General features: G+C 38.3%; 1 protein-coding gene across 1 annotated transcript; it reads right to left on the bottom strand.

Annotated features, from left to right (window-relative positions):
- Positions 1-1303: 1303 nt before the first annotated feature.
- On the bottom strand, positions 1304-12405 carry Strip (striatin interacting protein). The gene is made up of 3 exons (XM_019056703.2): positions 12107-12405; positions 8296-8384; positions 1304-5703 (listed from the first exon to the last, which is right to left on the bottom strand). The coding sequence occupies exon 3, from the start codon at positions 5601-5603 to the stop codon at positions 3012-3014; it is 2592 nt and encodes an 863-aa protein (XP_018912248.2). The 5' UTR covers positions 5604-5703; positions 8296-8384; positions 12107-12405; the 3' UTR covers positions 1304-3011.
- Between the last annotated feature and the right edge of the window lie 6021 nt (positions 12406-18426).

Genomic DNA, 18426 nt, shown 5'->3' with positions numbered 1-18426 from the left:
ACTTTACTTGATGGACTTTTTTCGTATTCTCTTGGTAGATCTGCAACTTCTAAAAAATTTTCGATTCTGAGTCATAGCACTTTTTGATAAGAGCTAGACCATTTATTTTAGAGATGATACTTCCATTCTGGTTTTCCTGTTTACACCGATCAAGTAAATACAGCTGTGTAAAGAGGGTGATCCAAAAGTCTTGAACCATCTGCATGACCCCTTCTTTTGATTAGGAAGCACTTGCAAAAATTAAGTCTCTATCCTCATTTGAGCAAAGTTACAGCGGTAAATGTCTGATGCTAGCGACTTTGGAATCACCCTGCATAGATGCTATTTTAACAGCCACTGCCTCAATTTCACTGTTATTCCAACACTACCCATTGTTACCATTTTGAAGTAAAAGGCAAGGGTCTAAATTTGGGCCTCCTAACTTTGTTCAAATTAATTCAACCTCGCAATCTAGACTGATCTCAGACAGAAAGTAAATTTGTCTCGTTGCTTCGAAGAGTACAAAATGAAGCCTACAGTTGATAAAAAAAACCTCCCAAATATCCTCTAAAAGAAAGTATCAAGAGAGGGTTTGGAGCCAAAATAATGTTTTATGAAAATTGCCACACTTTTATACTTTCTGAGAGCATCGGTCAAAGGTTTTCATACTTCCATCACACGTCTAGCGTTAAAGTGGTGAAGAGCTCTCCTCCACAAATACGATACTATACGCACCAACTTAAAAGCTATTTCGAAAAATTATTTAGATCACCATCCAAAGTAGGCAATAAGCAATGCTGTGAAAAATAATTCCCTCACACTGCATTTAATGCACAAAAAGCATAGGGCTAAAATAGCTCTACCTTCATTGTGCTAGGAGATGCAGGGACTGGCTTCCAGGTGCTCATCTCTACAATGGAAACTTATGCTCTCTTTAATCTCAATTTACAATAGCTAGGAGTTTAGGTAGAATCCTGTTAGCACTTAACTTTTCTAACATCAGTTACAGTATGGAATTTTGTGACCAGCCTTGAACTGCTTTGAACAGTTATGCTGTAATTTTAAATTACATTACACAGTGAAATCGAAATTGTCACCCTACCTAAGTATCTAATTGGTTGAAACGATCAAAGGATGAGAAATCGAAATTTAATTTTAAAACTATTTTTCTTGAGTGCTTTCTTTCACTTTTCTTTTGTTGCATATTGAGGAGCATTTGAAATACTACGGAGCCAACATCCAAAAACAAGAATGAAGCTTTAAAGCATCGTTCAGTACAAAACAATTGTATGAATAGAGAAGATTTGAATAACAAAGCAGTTCGTTTTAGTTTCATAATTTAATTTGACATTCATATAAAGAAACTGAGACAATGAGATTTTGGTGAGTTATCTGTCAGAATACAAAATCTGATTAGAAACCTATTGATAAAACTAAATATTAGCTCTACTATGGTTGCCAAATCTCATTTATTTGTGTACAAAACAAAGACTCCAGAGTAATTATAATCTGGAGACAAACTGTCAACTTTAAATCTTACATCTTCCCAATGGAGGAAATACATTTTTTTTCATGGTCTTTCTCTGTAAGAACTGAATGATCAAGGCTCACTAAAAGCATATCTCTGCTGATGGCGAAGAATACTTGGCATGACCTTGAAAAGGACTGTTCCCAGTCCTTGCTCTTCTATCATCAATATCCATGGGTGACTCACTCAGCTTTGCTCTTAATAAAACACTAAAATTTCAGCAATGACTCACTTCATCCGACAACTTCACTGACGCTCTTTTCAAAGGAACATTTTGTATTCATGTCATACTCATGTAAACCTTATGGTTTGCAAATATAAAAAAAATTATTTTAGAGCCTTTTCACTTCAGACAGAAGAAACTTGCTTAAAGGAGGACCTGAGTGCGAAAAGACCTTGTGTTCACAGATATTAGCTTTAGAATGTAGAAAATGATGCAACAAGGAGTTCACCACACGAGTGAAAGGACCTGAATGCTGACCATTTTTATTCACCTGCGAGTGTCAAAAAAACTCTATGTTGCGCAAAAAGTTGAACAAAACAAAATATTCTTTTTCTTGCATGTATAGAATGATGTACAGGTATAATTTACACCATCTTCTTTGGACAAGTAATTGAATTCATCAATAATTTTGCCCTCTTGTTCTTTATTTTATTAAATTACATTAAGCATTTTTCAACATTCCTCTTTCCTCAAATAACTAGGCCTCTTTCCTTGAGAATTTGGAGCATACTACTTAGACAGGTTTACTTCAGAATTTTAGAAAATGATAAAACATTGTTTGACTGAGTCTGTTGTTTGCAAACATACCTAAAGCACCATGAATGCATAAACAATTGTGTTTCTTGGTTATAAGAGAGAAAAAGTGACAAATCTTCTAAGAATTTCTATTGAGGACATGATGCAAAACTTCATTTTGACTGAAGTTAGTGCTGTTTTCAAAATTAAAATGATTCGATCTTGAAATGATGAAGAAGACTGGACATGAAAAATACCAATACTTTCCTCGCAGAATACCATGTTCCCATTGTCTGTAATCACTTTCTGTAAAGTTATTTCCCATATTGAGAGGAATTCCCCTTTTTTACTTTTTTCAAAACTCCCGCACACTTTTTGATGACAGAAAACCAAAAATTTAAAATTTCAGGAATTTAATCACAATGACCAAAAGCTGATAAAATGAGACAATAATTCTATAGGACTTCAATTGATTCAGAAGCAGTCCAGCTGTTCAGAAACTTATTATATTGACAAGGTTCTAAAAAATGGCACGGTTTGAATGTTGAATGTTAAATAAATATTTTCAGCCCATGACTCGAGCAGTATTGAACATGGAACATTTTCCTGCTCTCCAGATTAAAATATAGTTGAGTGCAGAAATAGTTCTGCAAAAAATTGAGAAATAATGAATTATAGAAGATGAATCAAATGGAGTTTTGATTTTGATCTTCTTTCCTCTTTTGCACTAATGAGTGGTTACAGTTTCTTTCTTACAATGAAAATTCAACCCATGTACCCTGGTTGCAGGAGTACATCCCAATTGATATTTCGTTGGAATACTTCTTGCCTCAACCACACTTGATAATGCTGCCGAAAGTCTTCGGATAGTTCAAACGGTGTGCTCAGGACACTGAGAAGGTTGGTATCAACTGGCTCAAAATCCGGGAAGCTCATGTTGGACAAATATGCAGGATTGTATCGTCTTGTGTTGAAACGATCCACGGATGCTCGTAAGGCACATTCCTCGGCCTGAAAATCCCATGGCCTTGCATCCAAATCATGTCCATAGGCCCAATCATCATTAAGACGATGGCGGACTTTCTGGTAGATAGCACTCATAGTCTTCATATTAATTTTCCTCCACTGCCTGCCAAGATACTTGGTTTGCATCTTGAGAAGTTTCAACACATACAGCTGCATTAATGCATTGCGCACATGGAGACTTCGTTTTAAAATCGGAGCTGATTTAAAAACAACTAACATCATTATCCTTGAGTGTTTCCACTTAGTGAGTTTGTTCAAAATTCGTAACAGATTGATACAAGCAAAATAGTTTCTCCAACAACAATGATTGTGATTATCACCGACTTCCAAGCTTTCTGGTGTTAACTCTGGTTGACATCCAATTACGCACGCAGGAAAGTCAAGAATTGGAATCACATGTTTGGCGCCAACATAGGCACAAATATTTTGATTGAAAAATTTTAGGATTAGTGGAATACAGTTGGCAAAAACTATATGCTGAGACATAAATTCAAATTGATAAACATGGTTGATTTTAAAGTGCTTCAAAAGCAGTAACAAAATAGCAGAGATGGCTTTGACAATTATTTCTTTATGTCTATTGACGTCCATTCCAAGTTTAATTGACTGAAATACAGTCATCGGCATTTCCTCTGGAAGGACGTCTGCCATAATGTTGATGGAATCAGCTTTAGCTTTGGAGGTCGGACCTGCTACAAGTAAGATTTTTAATAGGGCGATCATAAATTGAGGCAGCTGAGGCAACATTGCTTGATACAAGACCTCTGTTGGAGTCTGATTAATAACAGACTCTTTCATTGAAATAGGATTGCGGTTCAACTCTTCTTCCCGTTGAATTTGCACTTCTGCAAGAGAGGTGTAGATATGTTGTTTCAGTACCTTCACACTCTCAAAAATAGGGTTTGGAAGCCCAAATAAAGTTTCTGTGTCACCAGGTAAGAAAAACTGTAAGAATTTCTCACGAGTATTATCTAGGAATGTTTCTAAGTCTTTTTTCCTCACTTTTGGAGCCCAAGGCAGACCTTTACAAGAGCCTGTTTCCATGGGCATATCTACATCAGTATTCATTGAATCAGAACCAGACTGCTCAGAGGACTCCAATTGTGGGGTCGACTGATTATCTACTTCGTCTTCATCATAGTCATCAGTCATCTTCAATTTAAAACAAACATCATAATCAGGTTGATCAAGCTGATCATCTGATCGGTCAAGATCTGATTGCTCCGACTGATTTGGATCCAATCGATAGCCAGATAAGGAGAACACATCCGGGACTTGTTCTTTCATGTAATTGGGGGACGAGTCATTCTCTCCATTATTTTGGTCTTCAAAATCAGGCGCATCCATTGAATCTAGTCGCATCAGATTTCGACGGAGGGGCTTGTTGTTTCGTTTTTTCTGTATCTGATTCTGAGCATCAATGACATCAGCAGCGCTGGTTGGTGGAGATGAAGCTCTCATTGTGCTTGCGATTTCTACAGTATCTTCTAGAAAAGGTTTTAAGCCTGCTGCTTCTCTGTACTGAATTTTCAGTCGGCGCAGTTCTTGTGACCCACCTAATGAGACTAGAATGACTTTCCACAGGAACAAGAGAATTTTTTTAACAGGGAAATGCGAAGCCGACCCGCAACAAAATTGAGTTATGAGAGTGAAGAGCTTGATGGCTAACAATTCATCTCGGATTGGCTGAGAAATATCGCTGCGAAATTCTTCAAACACTTGTCTCCACTCTTCTTTTTCCGAGTCCTGAAGAGTTCTCATCACTTCTACGATAATATTAAGGAAGTTGAGGATTATTCTTAAGTCAACAGAATCTGCAATGCTGTTGGTGAGTTTCTTTATTGATGTAACGGATGTGTTTTTGCAACCGGTTTCTAAATTTAAAAGATCAATAAAAGCATGAAACGCGCCACATTCGTACAAAAGTACTACATTTTCAGTAGCTTTGGACATGAGTTCTACGTCTGATTGGCACTCTTCCCAGCAGCCTTGAGCGATGTACAACAGGCATCTGGCTGCTGTCATGCGTTTGTTCCTGTCAGTGACTTCCAACAAATCAATTAAGGTGCCAATTGAATTTTTCTTCTCAGCCAAGCTGAATTTATGCCAGAACGGCTGGTTTTCTAAACCTGCTCCGAAGTGGGATTCAAATGCTTTGACATTAAGACAAAATTCAGACTGCTCCGAGTAGCTATAAAGTTCTGCTATTTCATTTGCATGCGAATCAACATCAGCATATGTGAAATCCACATCTGCTGCCTCATTGCTGTAATCCGTGTACTCCCTCTCCGGAGGCTTCCGCCTACCGATGCAAGATAAATTTTTAGTCATTATAACCTGTTACAGAGTGCTCATCCTCCTTCTTCAAATCTATTAACTTGATCTTAATCTGAGTCGTTACTGCTTTCACTTCTGGCTAACCCATTAGCACCTAGAAGTAAAAAAAAAAAATTTGCTCAATTCATGAGGAGACTCATTATAAAATGAAAAGTAAAACTAGAAAATATGTTACCTTGAGTCTAATTTAAACTTAGTTAGTTGCATGCTCATTTGCTTTCTTCAATTTTAAAATTTAGCTTGATCTTTGTTAAAAACAGGCATGTAACTCTCCTGAAAGTTTAAAGATTTCTGACTATTGGACAAATTAAACCTCTATTCAATTAGCTGCTCGGATTGACTGATTTTCTTGACCACGAAAAGTATCTACTTTAGCTAGAACGGTCCAGATAAGATGAATAAGACGCCTACCAAGAAAAAAATTTAAAAAAAAGCGGAGGTGAGGGAAGCTCTGAATGCAAAGGGCCAAGAAAATTTCTCTGGCATTGATAAAAAATAAACTGACGCAAAAACATGGAGTGACCTTGGGAACAAGGCGAGAGAAAGGTGTCACTAGACCTTTTCCCTTCACAGAAAGTATTAAAAACGGCACGATCCTATCAGTTAATATGACAGAAATGAAACTAAATCATTTTGTTAATTGCCTAGGACAAAATGTGGATACAATTAAAGAGTTATTTATGAAGGATGGCACTTAAAAAAATTAATAGAGGGAAATCTTACAGGTTGTGAAGGAATTTGGTGCTTGCTAAATTTTGCTCTTCCTTCATATGATGTTCTTTATGATCTGTTGAGACCGATTAACTTCGAAACGTTTACTTTCCATATGCCAATTTTGAGCAAAGCAAGGGTAATGGCGAATTTTTCAGAATTTCTACTTGTTTCTGCTAATGTGATGCCATAATGATATAGCATCAGATTTATGAACGGCCCTTTATTCAGAGGTTGAAATAGCAATGATCTGCTGTATGCTGTAATCACGCACTAGAATTTGTTATTTTTGGATAAGAAAGGCCGAAATTTGAGGGTACGCATCAATCTTATCTCCTCAGTTGGCTAAAAGAGGAGAACTCTCTTTTATCACAAATTGAATGTTGCAACACTTATACTTCAGAATTCACACAAAAGAGCTGAAAAATTCACTTTTCAATCAAACTTTTCGCAAAATTATAACATAAGAAGAAAGATTTCAAAGATAATCAAGTTCAGAAGGATGTAGAGAACACTACTGAAAATATGATGAAATTTAGCCAGGGACGAATTCCTTTGTTACCCATGTGATTTCCTCCATAATTTGTGTAAATTCCGTGGATAAAATTTGTCAAGTGATACTGTTCTAGCAATTTTAACTTCAAAGGATGGTAAAGCTTCCTAAAACGTTTATGCAAAACGTATGCTACACATTCACCTAGAGAGTTGGGAGCAACTCAAAAAATTTGTATGAACTGCCTATTACTAGATTATCAGACGCCTTAGCAAAAATTAACTATGATGACTGAAAATTCACCCTTAAGCAAAAAAGCTTTTAGATGCACCAAAAACAGTGCATTCAACGTTTATTATCCTGGTGAAATTTAACAAACTCTGGTCAAGTTTAAAATTCAGTCGAAAGCATTACGAGAAATCGATAATTTGCAGAGTATTCCTTACATCTATGAGGCTCCTTTGTGATTGACAGTGACTAAAGTCAAACAGAAGCTACCTTTCCTACAGAGCAAATGATAAGTAAAAAATTCAACTCTTCCTGAACAATCTAAGCTCCACGACATGATTAGCATTGACTTGTTGGCTGATTAATTTCACAAACTTGTCTAGTTACTACTGAAACTTTCTCAGTTCTTAGACGAACGTGCAACAAGATGATTCCAGGAATCCAGAAAGTTCTTTGCTCTGACATAAATTAGCAAGCTTCCACGTAAAATACTCTGTTAAAGGGGCTTATCAGCAAGCTTTCACGTAAAATACTCTGTTAAAGGGGCTTGCTAGAGGACTTTTCGCATCGAGTACCTAATGCCCTTGACAAGTTGCTTCACAAAAATAGATGAATTTGAGTTGTCTTTACAAAAACTAAAGCATAAAAAAGTTTTCTTATTTTTCCCCCTTAAACTATATTAGCTGACTGTGTGACCCTAACATAACAAAGTGGAAAAAAAACTTTGACTACTTTCACAAAAAAGCGCCAGTGCCTGCTCCCTGCATTTTCAGGACTCCTGGCTAATTCCAAGAATTGTGGAATGGAGCCTGAAAAATTTAAGTTTTTACTAATTCTCAGACGCTAAAGCAGGGCCTCTAGTTGTCCTTGCCCTGATTCCACAAAAGTTAACTTCATGATGCTCAAATAGTTACACAGCATCCTAGGATAGAATATCCCAGCTGTGCAGAGACCATGACATAGTAGAGTGACCATATGCATTGTAGACTTATTATTCTTTCATACGATCAAAATTCTAAGCTTGAAGAGGGGTGTTCTATGAGTAGGGATGGAACAACCAGTGAAATTGAAAGTTACATGTGTGCTGTTGCCAGTCTAAAAGCAGTGAAACTTAAATAATAAAAGTTTCGAGGATACCTACTTGAAAATATGCAGTAAAGTTTACGACAAAAACATTGTCGAGTATCATGGTTTTTAAAACTTGTTAGAATGAATTGAGAGCAGTAAAGTTGGAGGACAGAAAAATTGAATTACCATAATGAGAGGAGTAGAGACTTGATGCCGGGTTTCCTTAATGATATTTTACTCCATTTCACACAGCATTGTTTCAAGTGAAGTACAAACTGAAAAAAAGAGAAGGAAAAAGACTGTGGTCATGATCACTTGATAAAATTTTCCAATGAAGCTCTTCACCTCCGATTGCACAGACTTGTTTTACTTCAAAATTTTATGAAAGCAATGGAGGAATATTACAGCACAATCTTCATATTCCTAAGCATAAAATCGAAATAATATAAAACATGTAAAAATTGTGAAAAGGGCAAACATTTTTCTTCATTCAATTCTAGATCAAAGATCAATCTGCTTTCAGACTGGGAAGCCCTACTTCTGAGGAGCTTGACATGCACAGCCATTGACTTGTAACACAATCTAGACCGCGCACTAGGCCCGACTTTAGGCGGGGGAGGTAAGACAGCTAGCTGGGTAAATCAGGGTAAAGACGTGCCTTCAGCTTAGATGATACAGCCGGATATACGAACAAAGAGTACCAGGCGACGGCAAACGGCACTGGCAAGACTAGCATTTCCATTGTCTCGGTACATATTGCCAGTACACTTGCTGGGCTGCGTATCATCTCGCCTGAGGGGACTCCAGTCTCGCCGAAATTTCCTAATGCGCGGTCTAGATTGTATTATACGTCAATGTGCACAGCTTACCATAGTCTACCAGCATGATTATGTGACTAGAGTTACTTTTTAGTCAAATTGACATGGTGATGTAGTGATGGCCAAAGTGCAAAACCACTTACTTATCTCTGTTTGCGACATGATAGACTTCTCATCATACTTTTTTCTTCATTGGAAAACTTGTCAACTTAATTTCTTGAAAACTTCCTTGAATTTTCTTCTCTATTAGCAACATATTCTGAAGATATTTCAAGCTTTGTAGTTGGCATGTTTCTTTGCGAAAAAATAAATTAAAAGCAAAGATTCGAAAACACTACAATGGAGATAGACATTTTCGCATTTAAGCTACTGATGGTCTATTTGTTTAAAACAGAAAAGGTTCCCAACAAAATGCTAAAGAAATTGAAATTAAACAGAATCATACTGCAGACGTACTGCAATGTGCATTTGGAGTGCATTGCGCAATGATATTACTGCAAAGCTGCGGAGTTCAATCGTTGATCAATAACTTCAAAGACTCGTGTCCACTATGGATTGAGATACACTTGAGTACCTGTATAGCGAGAGTATAGACAGGTGAGAAACTTCTAAAATCTATCAGGCCTTCACCGATGCCTCTGCGAATAAAGTTAGAGCCCAAAAGGGCTGCCGACCTGTAAATTCAGATTATCCAGAACGATTTACTATTACAATTGTTATGACTTCGCATTTGCAATGCACGCACTTGACTTAGGTTTCGCATAAGCGTACTCATTTTAGCGGAAGAATGCTCATTTATGAACATTCTTGGCCATCTTGGTTGGAGTTAGAATCTGATGATTGGCAGTGAAATTTTGTGTGTTAGAAAGCCAGCTGCTCTTATGGGCCATTGGCCCTCTACGAGACGAGCTGTCCATACTCTCTCTGTACAGGTACTCTACGGTACGATGTGGTACACCCTGGCACCCGAAGAGATAGGCATTGTGGCGGGGAAGGAGCCACTTTTATACACCTGTCAGACATAGCTCATTTATCTCTAAGTCATAGACAACACAGCATCAGAGAGCCACTCCAGCGCAGTGATCCCAGGCGTACGGATATTTCCGTGCCGCGCGGACCTTCCCTATACCCGCGCGGACAGCGTACAGACAAAAACCTTATGGGAAAATTTTTCCCTATCTTATTTTGTCCCTACGCTCGCCCGGCCCTGTCCGTGCGTCTGTTTATCCGCTTTTCTTTGCAATATTTATTACTTTTGCGTAAGTTATTGATACAATGATGTTTAGTATGAAAGCCGGGTATCGTCCGGGAACAAATTAGATACTTTTTGCATTAATTATATTGCATTCTTATCAAAATTCAGTCATTTCATTTATGTCCGTACGCCCGCCCGGCCCAGTCCGTGCGTCTGTTAATCCGCTTTTCTTTGCAATATTTATTACTTTTGCGTAAGTTATTGATACAATCATGTTTAGTATGAAATTAAAAAATTAAACACTAAAAAGTGGCCCGAAACTGTATTTAACAAGGTGGAGAAATGGTGCTGGGTCCACACCATTTCGCGGGGAAACAAAGCCAAGAAATACCAAAAATTAAAATTAGAGTCAAAAATAAATTTTTAGAACTCTAATGCGCACCAGTATGAAACTGAGGGGGGGAGAGTGTTCAGCTCAGGCAGTTTGCAATGGAATATTAAGTTGGAGTCACGCCGAGAGATCTTTACCGGTTTGGGCCTTATTAGACCTCATCAGAAGATCACACTCAGCAGTGAACCCAACTTAACATGCCGCAAAATCCAAGACGGCATTAAAACGCCGTCATGGATATGACCCGAGGCATGACACAAAAGTGTGATCCTCGCGCCATCTACCGTCGCTGCTGAACAACTCTCATAACAAAACAAGGAAAACCCAAGAAAAATGATTATCGGACTGGTTGGAGATGCGAACGCATCTAGACGCAACCGCCCGCTCTCGAACGAGAGAAACACATACCCCGAAGTGTGCGTACAAATTAAAAAATTAAACACTAAAAAGTGGCCCGAAACTGTATTTAGTATGAAAGCTGGGTATCGTTCGGGAACAAATTAGATACTTTTTGCATTAATTATATTGTATTCTTATCAAAATTCAGCCTTTTCATTTAAGGTCCGTCCCTGTTTCCTGTATTGTTGTGCTTTTGTGTTTGATCACTCAGACATTTTTTCTTACTTTTTTTTCTCAATTTTGCCAATGTTATTGATATGAGGAAGCCACGAATAAAACCCAGGTATCATACAGGACCTGATTTAGTACTTTTTGCATTAATTTATGTGTTATTCAATCAGTTCAATGGGTTAGGAATTATGAATTTCATGAAAAGTCAGCTCCTATCTTTTGAATTATTGCTTTTTGATGTAGGTACCTACATTTGTTCCGATTATTTTTTCCTGCCAATGCTTTCTAGAGGACATAGGTTCTTGAATGTTGCTAATCAAGCATGATTTGGACATAGGTAGCTACAACAATTTGTTTGCAGCATTCAAAAATCACTGCTCCTGTAGGTATTTTTTAAAAGAGAACAAATCAACATCATTCCTTGAAATTTTCTCAGAATTTGCTTCGCACAGAGAGGAAAAATCATGGAAGTCCTTTGAAGAATTGATGTTTAGTAATTCTTCATTTGAAAAATAAAGTAGGTATCTCCGGAAGTCTACTTTAGTAAGTATTTAAAAACCGCGGGAGGCGATTCACGGAGCACGGAGCGGCGCGGACATACACAAGCCAATCCGGAGAGCGTACGGACTTTTCACGATAGGAGCACCTGGGAACACTGCTCCAGCGACACGTCAATAATATTGCGACCTAATGTGATCTGTGAATTTGCATAACCGTTGAGGTTAGGTTCTAAAACAGTCCTTACTCTACTCTAACCTGCAGCCCATCGGACCACGATTTGTTAAGAACATCTACCATTCAAGGAAGGTCTAGAGTTTTTGAAAAATGTTTGGCTTGAAATCCAAACGCAAAAAGCAGAATAATCAGAGAATGCATTGAAACCAGAATAACTCATCTCAAGGCTTCCTTCAGGGACTAGTCACCAAGGGATCAAGTTGATAGTTTCTTCCTTCCTATGCTGGCAACCTAGAAGATAGAAGCAAACTTTGGCAAGAGAATGAGAAACTTCGAACTGATACTTACAACTTTAAATTTCAGTCACAGTTCACCGTCATTGATTCATCAATCTTGTATGATAAGAGCTGCAGGGCTTGGAATTAACTTCCTTAATTTTTGGAAACTAGATAAGACTACCATATACACTGACAGTGTTATAAACTATCACTCCTAATTATCTAGTAAAAATAAAATAAAATCAAGTATGACAGAAACTACGCGAGAACATAATAATTCAGCAACTCGAACACGAAAGTAAAGAGTACATTGTTGGGGTTGACGGCCATCTTGTCTGACTGTACCCACTCTCACTCGCTACGGTGTGACGTAATTCGTAAAGTGCTGCGAAACGACCAATGATAAACGCTTTCCTCAAGCTTTCCCAGACGGTCAAACCAAACACAAGCAAAACTGCAAAACGGTCAAAATCAACAATATGTATTGGGTCCATGTGTCCGCGGTCCTGGTATAAAATAAATTTTGAGTTTTATTCTTGTTAAAAAATGGAACCCACAAGAAGTAGACATAAATTTCACGAACTCTGATCATCTAATCAAAGTGGTGAAATATTTTTTTTTTTTAAAAAATAGGAAAAAGTATACACTTACGTGCGACATACGTTTACATACTAGAGGGTCCGCCACCTGACCGCCCCATATAGGATATTATAGCCATAGGCGTACTTAGGTAATTTTGCAAAAATTGCCGAAGTTCATTTTTGTGGGATTTTGATACCAAGAATATTTCCCCGGACATTTTGCCACATTTGTGATGGAAAAAATGTCCACTTTTTCTCCTTGGAAGTTACCTATAACTATGGCGTTTTCCGGATGATAGGACGTATAACGGCATTCCAACTTGAAAAATTTCCATTCGTTAGTTATATTTTCATCGGAAAACATTCAGGATTGCAAAATCTCAACAATACTGTGATCCTAGGATTGCAAGCTTGCAGTGTGCATTGTTTAGAAAGGGTGTGGACTAGAGTAGGTTCGACACCAAGCGTATACGATTTTTCAACGACTTATTGTTAAGCGCGCACCGTGGTCGTATATGTGCAATGCATGAAGTATTCTATTGTCTTGTAAGGCGCTACTACGCGCGTCGCGCCGTTGTTGCGCGCACCGTGCTATACGCGCAATGCATGAAGTATTCTAGGGTCTTGTAAGGCGCTACTATGCGTGACGCGCCGTGCGCGCCAGCCCCGCGCCGATCGCACCGTGTTTGACGCGATTATTCAAACTTAAGGCGTCGCGTCGGCGATTTCAACTTATGATTTTGAAGTTTTTGTACAGTTTGTTGGGATTATTGTCATTTCCAAAGATAGAACATTATCTAAAACCCGACTAATTTTCTTCTCTTCATATTTTTATAAATACATACATTATAAACATATGTTGATAAATAATTTTAAATAGAAATACGCAAGTGAAACGAGTTTTACGTGTAGGCTTCCTCGTTGCTTAGCGATGTAATTACGTGGTCTTTTGGACTACATTTTGCTATTCGGAACTACAATTTCTAGCTCATCTATAAAAACACGTATGTGTGCATAATGAAACCAACGGTACACATGTTGTTCCTAAACGAAGCCAGAAATTGTGGTCCCTGATTGCAAAACCAAGTTCATTTGACCAATGAGCCCTTTCGAAGCGGAAGGTATGGATTCGATCGACATAAGTAAAAACGTGAATCGATCGAAAATTAAAAAATCCAGAGGTATCAGGTGCAAGATGATGACTAATATAAACTGCGAAATAGCTGATGAAAAAGTCTGAAATCTTTGTAAAAAAAAAATGTGTTGCGTACGTAATTTACTGGGGGGGGGGGGGGGGGGGGGGGCGCGCAATTCGTGAGAGCGGCAAAATATTGACGATTAATTCAAAAAGGGGCGGCAATTAAGTAAACCCAGCCAAGATCCGAAATTCGAATAGTTGCGCGCTTGATTTCCGCATTTAACGATAATGCCTACATTCATGAACGTCAGTACTTTGAGACAGGTGAAAAGCTAAGATTTTCCTTCATTTTTGCGTGATACCACATCACATGCCTACTCCTGAGTTCGGATAGTTGCGCGCTTGATTTCCGCAATTAACGATGCGAGCATTTTGCATGCGAAGATTTTCCTTCATTTTCGCGTGACACCACATCGCAAACCTACGCTGGAGTCAGTGGAAATGTAACCTGCTATCATAAGAGGAAATTATTTATCATGTTTTTTTAGTGTATTTTCAGAAGGAAATACCTACACTATTACATTCTCCCATGGCGTCGGACCCAGACCTGAGACCTTGTTTGTCCTTTAATTTTTAACGAGAGAGTATGCTGCAGGAAGGAGAGAAAAAAGGACAGAGGGGTCAAAAGTTTTGTGGTCATTGAACTGTCGGTTCTGACGTTACTTATAGACTACCTTTCTTGAGTTTATCTTACTTAAAGTGAAGCTTTTTTCGGATTAAAAAAGGAGAAAACGATGATTTTCCCGAAAATTTGGGAGATACTGTACCTCAGGGCGTTTCTGGAATAAACTAAATGGATATAATTGTCCTTTGATCTATAAAACACGCGTGCTCTTGCGATCTGGCTCTTTAACACCCTCAGCTGGAACGCCATAGATCGGTCTCAACCCCATTTTTTTTTGTATTTTACAAGAGATCTAAATTGAATTGGTTTCCGGCAAAGAGCGGGGCGGAAGTCAAAAATTTTCAAATTCCTTTTTTCTGCATTAATAATGATCCTCTGATCCTTCTTTATATAATGGAAAAAAGAGCAATGCCTCAGAAAGTTTTCTTTATCTGAGGAATACCCATACACTCTATACTAAAAAAAAAAAAAAAAAAAAAAAAAAAAAAAAAAAAAAAAAAAAAACTGAAAAGGATACAGACATTTTCGAAATGTATAAGTTTGAACCTACTGTTTCCACTTAAAAATTTCTTAGTTTTCTTTCATTTTCTCGAAAAAGGGTGTAACTTCTCAGTTTCAAATTAGCCTAAAACGGCACAAGAGGTTTCCCCGTGGAAAAAATTATTTTCAGGGCTTTCAAACGGACACATTTTTTGAACACTTAGGAAAATTTTCAGACATTCTTCTCGACAAGAAAAGCAGTTTATTGCTTCTCCTAGGAAATTTAACTTTGTGGACTAAAGCTGTTCTACCAAAAATCGATTCCATTGACTATTTGACGGACCCAAGAAGCAGTGATTACGATAAGTTGCGATTTGATCAGAGAGTTTATCACGATTTTATCGATGTCGATTTACGGCAATATTATCGGATGAAAAATTGCGATTTCATCGCATTTTGCGATAAAATTGTGATTTTATCGGCGTCGATTAATCGCAAAACTATCGAACAAAAAATCGTGATAAATCGAGAAAAGATTTCGATTTTATCGAACGTTATTCTATATAGAGAGAAAATTGCGACCAGATTGAGGATAATCGCTCAGATGTTGATGAATGATTTTATCGCCAAAGAATCGTAAAAAAATCGCAACTTTATTTCAAAATATCACGAAATCTCTGTTGAAAAATGCTACTAGGGGAAAGGCTTTCCCGCGGAAAAATTTATTTTCATAGCTTTGAACAGACCCATTTTTGAAGACTTAGGAAACTTTTAGGACGTTCTGCTCCATAAGAAAATCAGTTTTTTTCTTCTCCAAGGAAATTTAACTTTGTGGACTCTTTTACTATAAATCGCTTCTATTCCTCGTCTCGCGAACGAAGGGTCGTAACTCCATACCAAGGGTGCCAAATTGACTCAAAAAAAGGATTTTTTTAAGCAAAAACGTACCGGTGCAATTTTTATCCAAAATACCTATCTCTGATTTTTGCATGAGGCCGGCAGAAACATTAGTAAAATTTCCAGTTAGAGATGCCCAAAATTAACCTGAACTGTGTTCGAAACTCACAGCCGCCAACGCGCCAAATGCGTCTAAGAAATCGGTCATGGCGCCTAAAAAATGAAGGCTCTGCGCCAACGTGGCCCCTATAAATTACCCCTCCTCCCTCCTCCCGGAAAAAAACCCCTAATTTTTCTGTTTGGTGATTTTCCGAAATTTCTCCCAAGTCACAGCTACTTGTTTTATAACTAAAACATCTTGCGTCTAACTTTTCATTTACGCAAAAAGTCAATTTATTTGACCCCTAAAATGTCTTCAATGGCCCCTAAAAATCGAGCTTGATGAGCCACACAGCTCCTGAAACTCGAAGATGAGTTTCGGACACTGCTCCTGAATAATATGCAATTTGCGAGGGGAGATTTGGCAACAATGAAATGCAGTTACGTTCTTTCGTGAGGGCAAACGACGTACCCTGGTAAAAATTGGCAGTAGAATCTGTGTTCCAAAATACCATAGACCTACAGCCGGCTGTACGATTTCCAATAGCTTCTATAACCGGCTACACAATTTCTTATAGCCTTTTATAGCCGATGGCGACTAAGCAACAGCCAGGCGATAAAGTGTATGCTAAACGTTACTAATTACGGATGCTAGGACTTAGTGAGTTTTTGGAATCCTGCTCTCTTTTTGGGCCGTAGTATCTTGATTTATTTTGCGAGGAAAGCTCCGTACTTTTGATGGGTGCCTGCCATTACTAATATATTAGAGCGCCTTCAGTTTCGGATGATACTGTGCAATACCTCTGGTGTGAAATAGTTGCTTCAAGCGCCGTGGCAGGCGGGCAGCCAGCGCCCATTGGCGCCTACAAACCTAACAGGGATACTTCACGCGTTGCGCAATGCGTGAGGTATCCCTGTTAGGTTTGTAGGCGCCAGTGCGTCGCCGCTCCGCTTTGTGTTAGGCTCTAATTTTTCATCTGGCGGAGTCAGCCACCAGCTGGCGGAGTTTATTCAACTCATGATTTTGAAATGTTTGCACATCCTGTATGGATTATTCTCATTTTAATTGATGAAAAAAAATATGTATTAAAGGAAAATATAATGTGTGTTTTGTAAATATTAAGGTGGATCCGTATCAAACTTAATGATTTCCAAAGCACACGGATTTCTACACAATTTCCTATAGCCTTTTATAATCGATGGCGAAAAAGCAACAGCCAGGCGATAAAGTGTAAAGCCCGGCGACAGTAACTATAGCCCGGCTGCATAGTTTTTTATCGCTTCGTATAGCCCGGCCGTATGATTTTCTCCGCATTCTACAGCCAACTATATGATTTTCTGTAGCCTTCTTTAGCCGGCTATAAGAATTCTTATGGTATTTTGAAACGCAGCTCTTATCGCCAATTTTTACCAGGGGAAATACGTGTTCGAAGTTTGGAAATTAGGTACATGGATCCTTATGGCAGAGAGAAAGTTCATACTGACTTTTTGAAGCTTAAAATTTTGAATTCGGGGGCGAATTTTCACAGAATATGCATTAAGACTAGTTTTACTGGAAATCATCAATTTCTCAATTTTTCAAAAACCGCACTTATGCGCCTTATCCTCCAAGCCCCTCATTTCAGTTTGAAAACTGCTTTTAATTTTATTTTTTATCTAAATTTGTCGTGCCGACCTGTTCTTAACATTTGGCTGATTCCTGAACGTGAGACTGTTACCTGCTCTTATTCACCATTAAGTTGCGCACTACCAAGTTTTAATTTTGTTTTTATTCATTTACTTTTTGTGTGCGAATTCCTCTTTTATTATATTTTTACGGTTTATTTTTTTGGTGCGTGAGTTCCCTCTAATGTGTATGATAGCACCGACCGCGCTATAGTTCTAAATGCATACTACAACTCGTATCCTGCCATTATAGAGCAGTATCTACTATGACAGCTTTTATCGCCAATTTTTACCAGGGGTACCTATTGGCTATTTGACTGAAAGTCCCCGATCCGAAGTTATATAGTCGGCGAGAGTTAGAGTACCTATATTAAGAGAGTATAGCCACTGGGTCCCATGGAGAGGCTTAGGACCCAAAAATGGCGGTGCTTTGTTTTGGTTTTTTATGATGGGAGGGGGGTCATTGCCAACTTTTGACGGTTATCACCAACCGCACTTGCTGCCAACCTTACTACATCTAGGATCATTTTTCTCAAAAATTGCACACGATTAGCCTTAAAAATATGTAAAAAAGTCGCAATAGTGCATTTGGGTAAAGTTCTCGTTACGATAAGCAAAGACAACTACATTTTGAATCATTTTGCATTACATTAACTTTATGGCGTCCGCCATTTTTGGGTCCTAAGGGCTCCATTCAGCCTAAGATGGCTGAGCCAATCAGAGGTGATAACTCCAGTGGCCATACTCTCTCAATATAGGTACTCTAGCGAGAGTTGGCAGCATTACGCGATTAAAAACCTCCGAGCACTCGCTGTGACGTTTCCACACGATCAACCCGAACTTGG

The sequence above is a fragment of the Bemisia tabaci genome, chromosome 5 (genome assembly GCF_918797505.1).
Source record: "Bemisia tabaci chromosome 5, PGI_BMITA_v3".
NCBI lineage: Eukaryota > Metazoa > Arthropoda > Insecta > Hemiptera > Aleyrodidae > Bemisia > Bemisia tabaci.
This window is presented reverse-complemented; position numbering and strand designations above follow the sequence as displayed.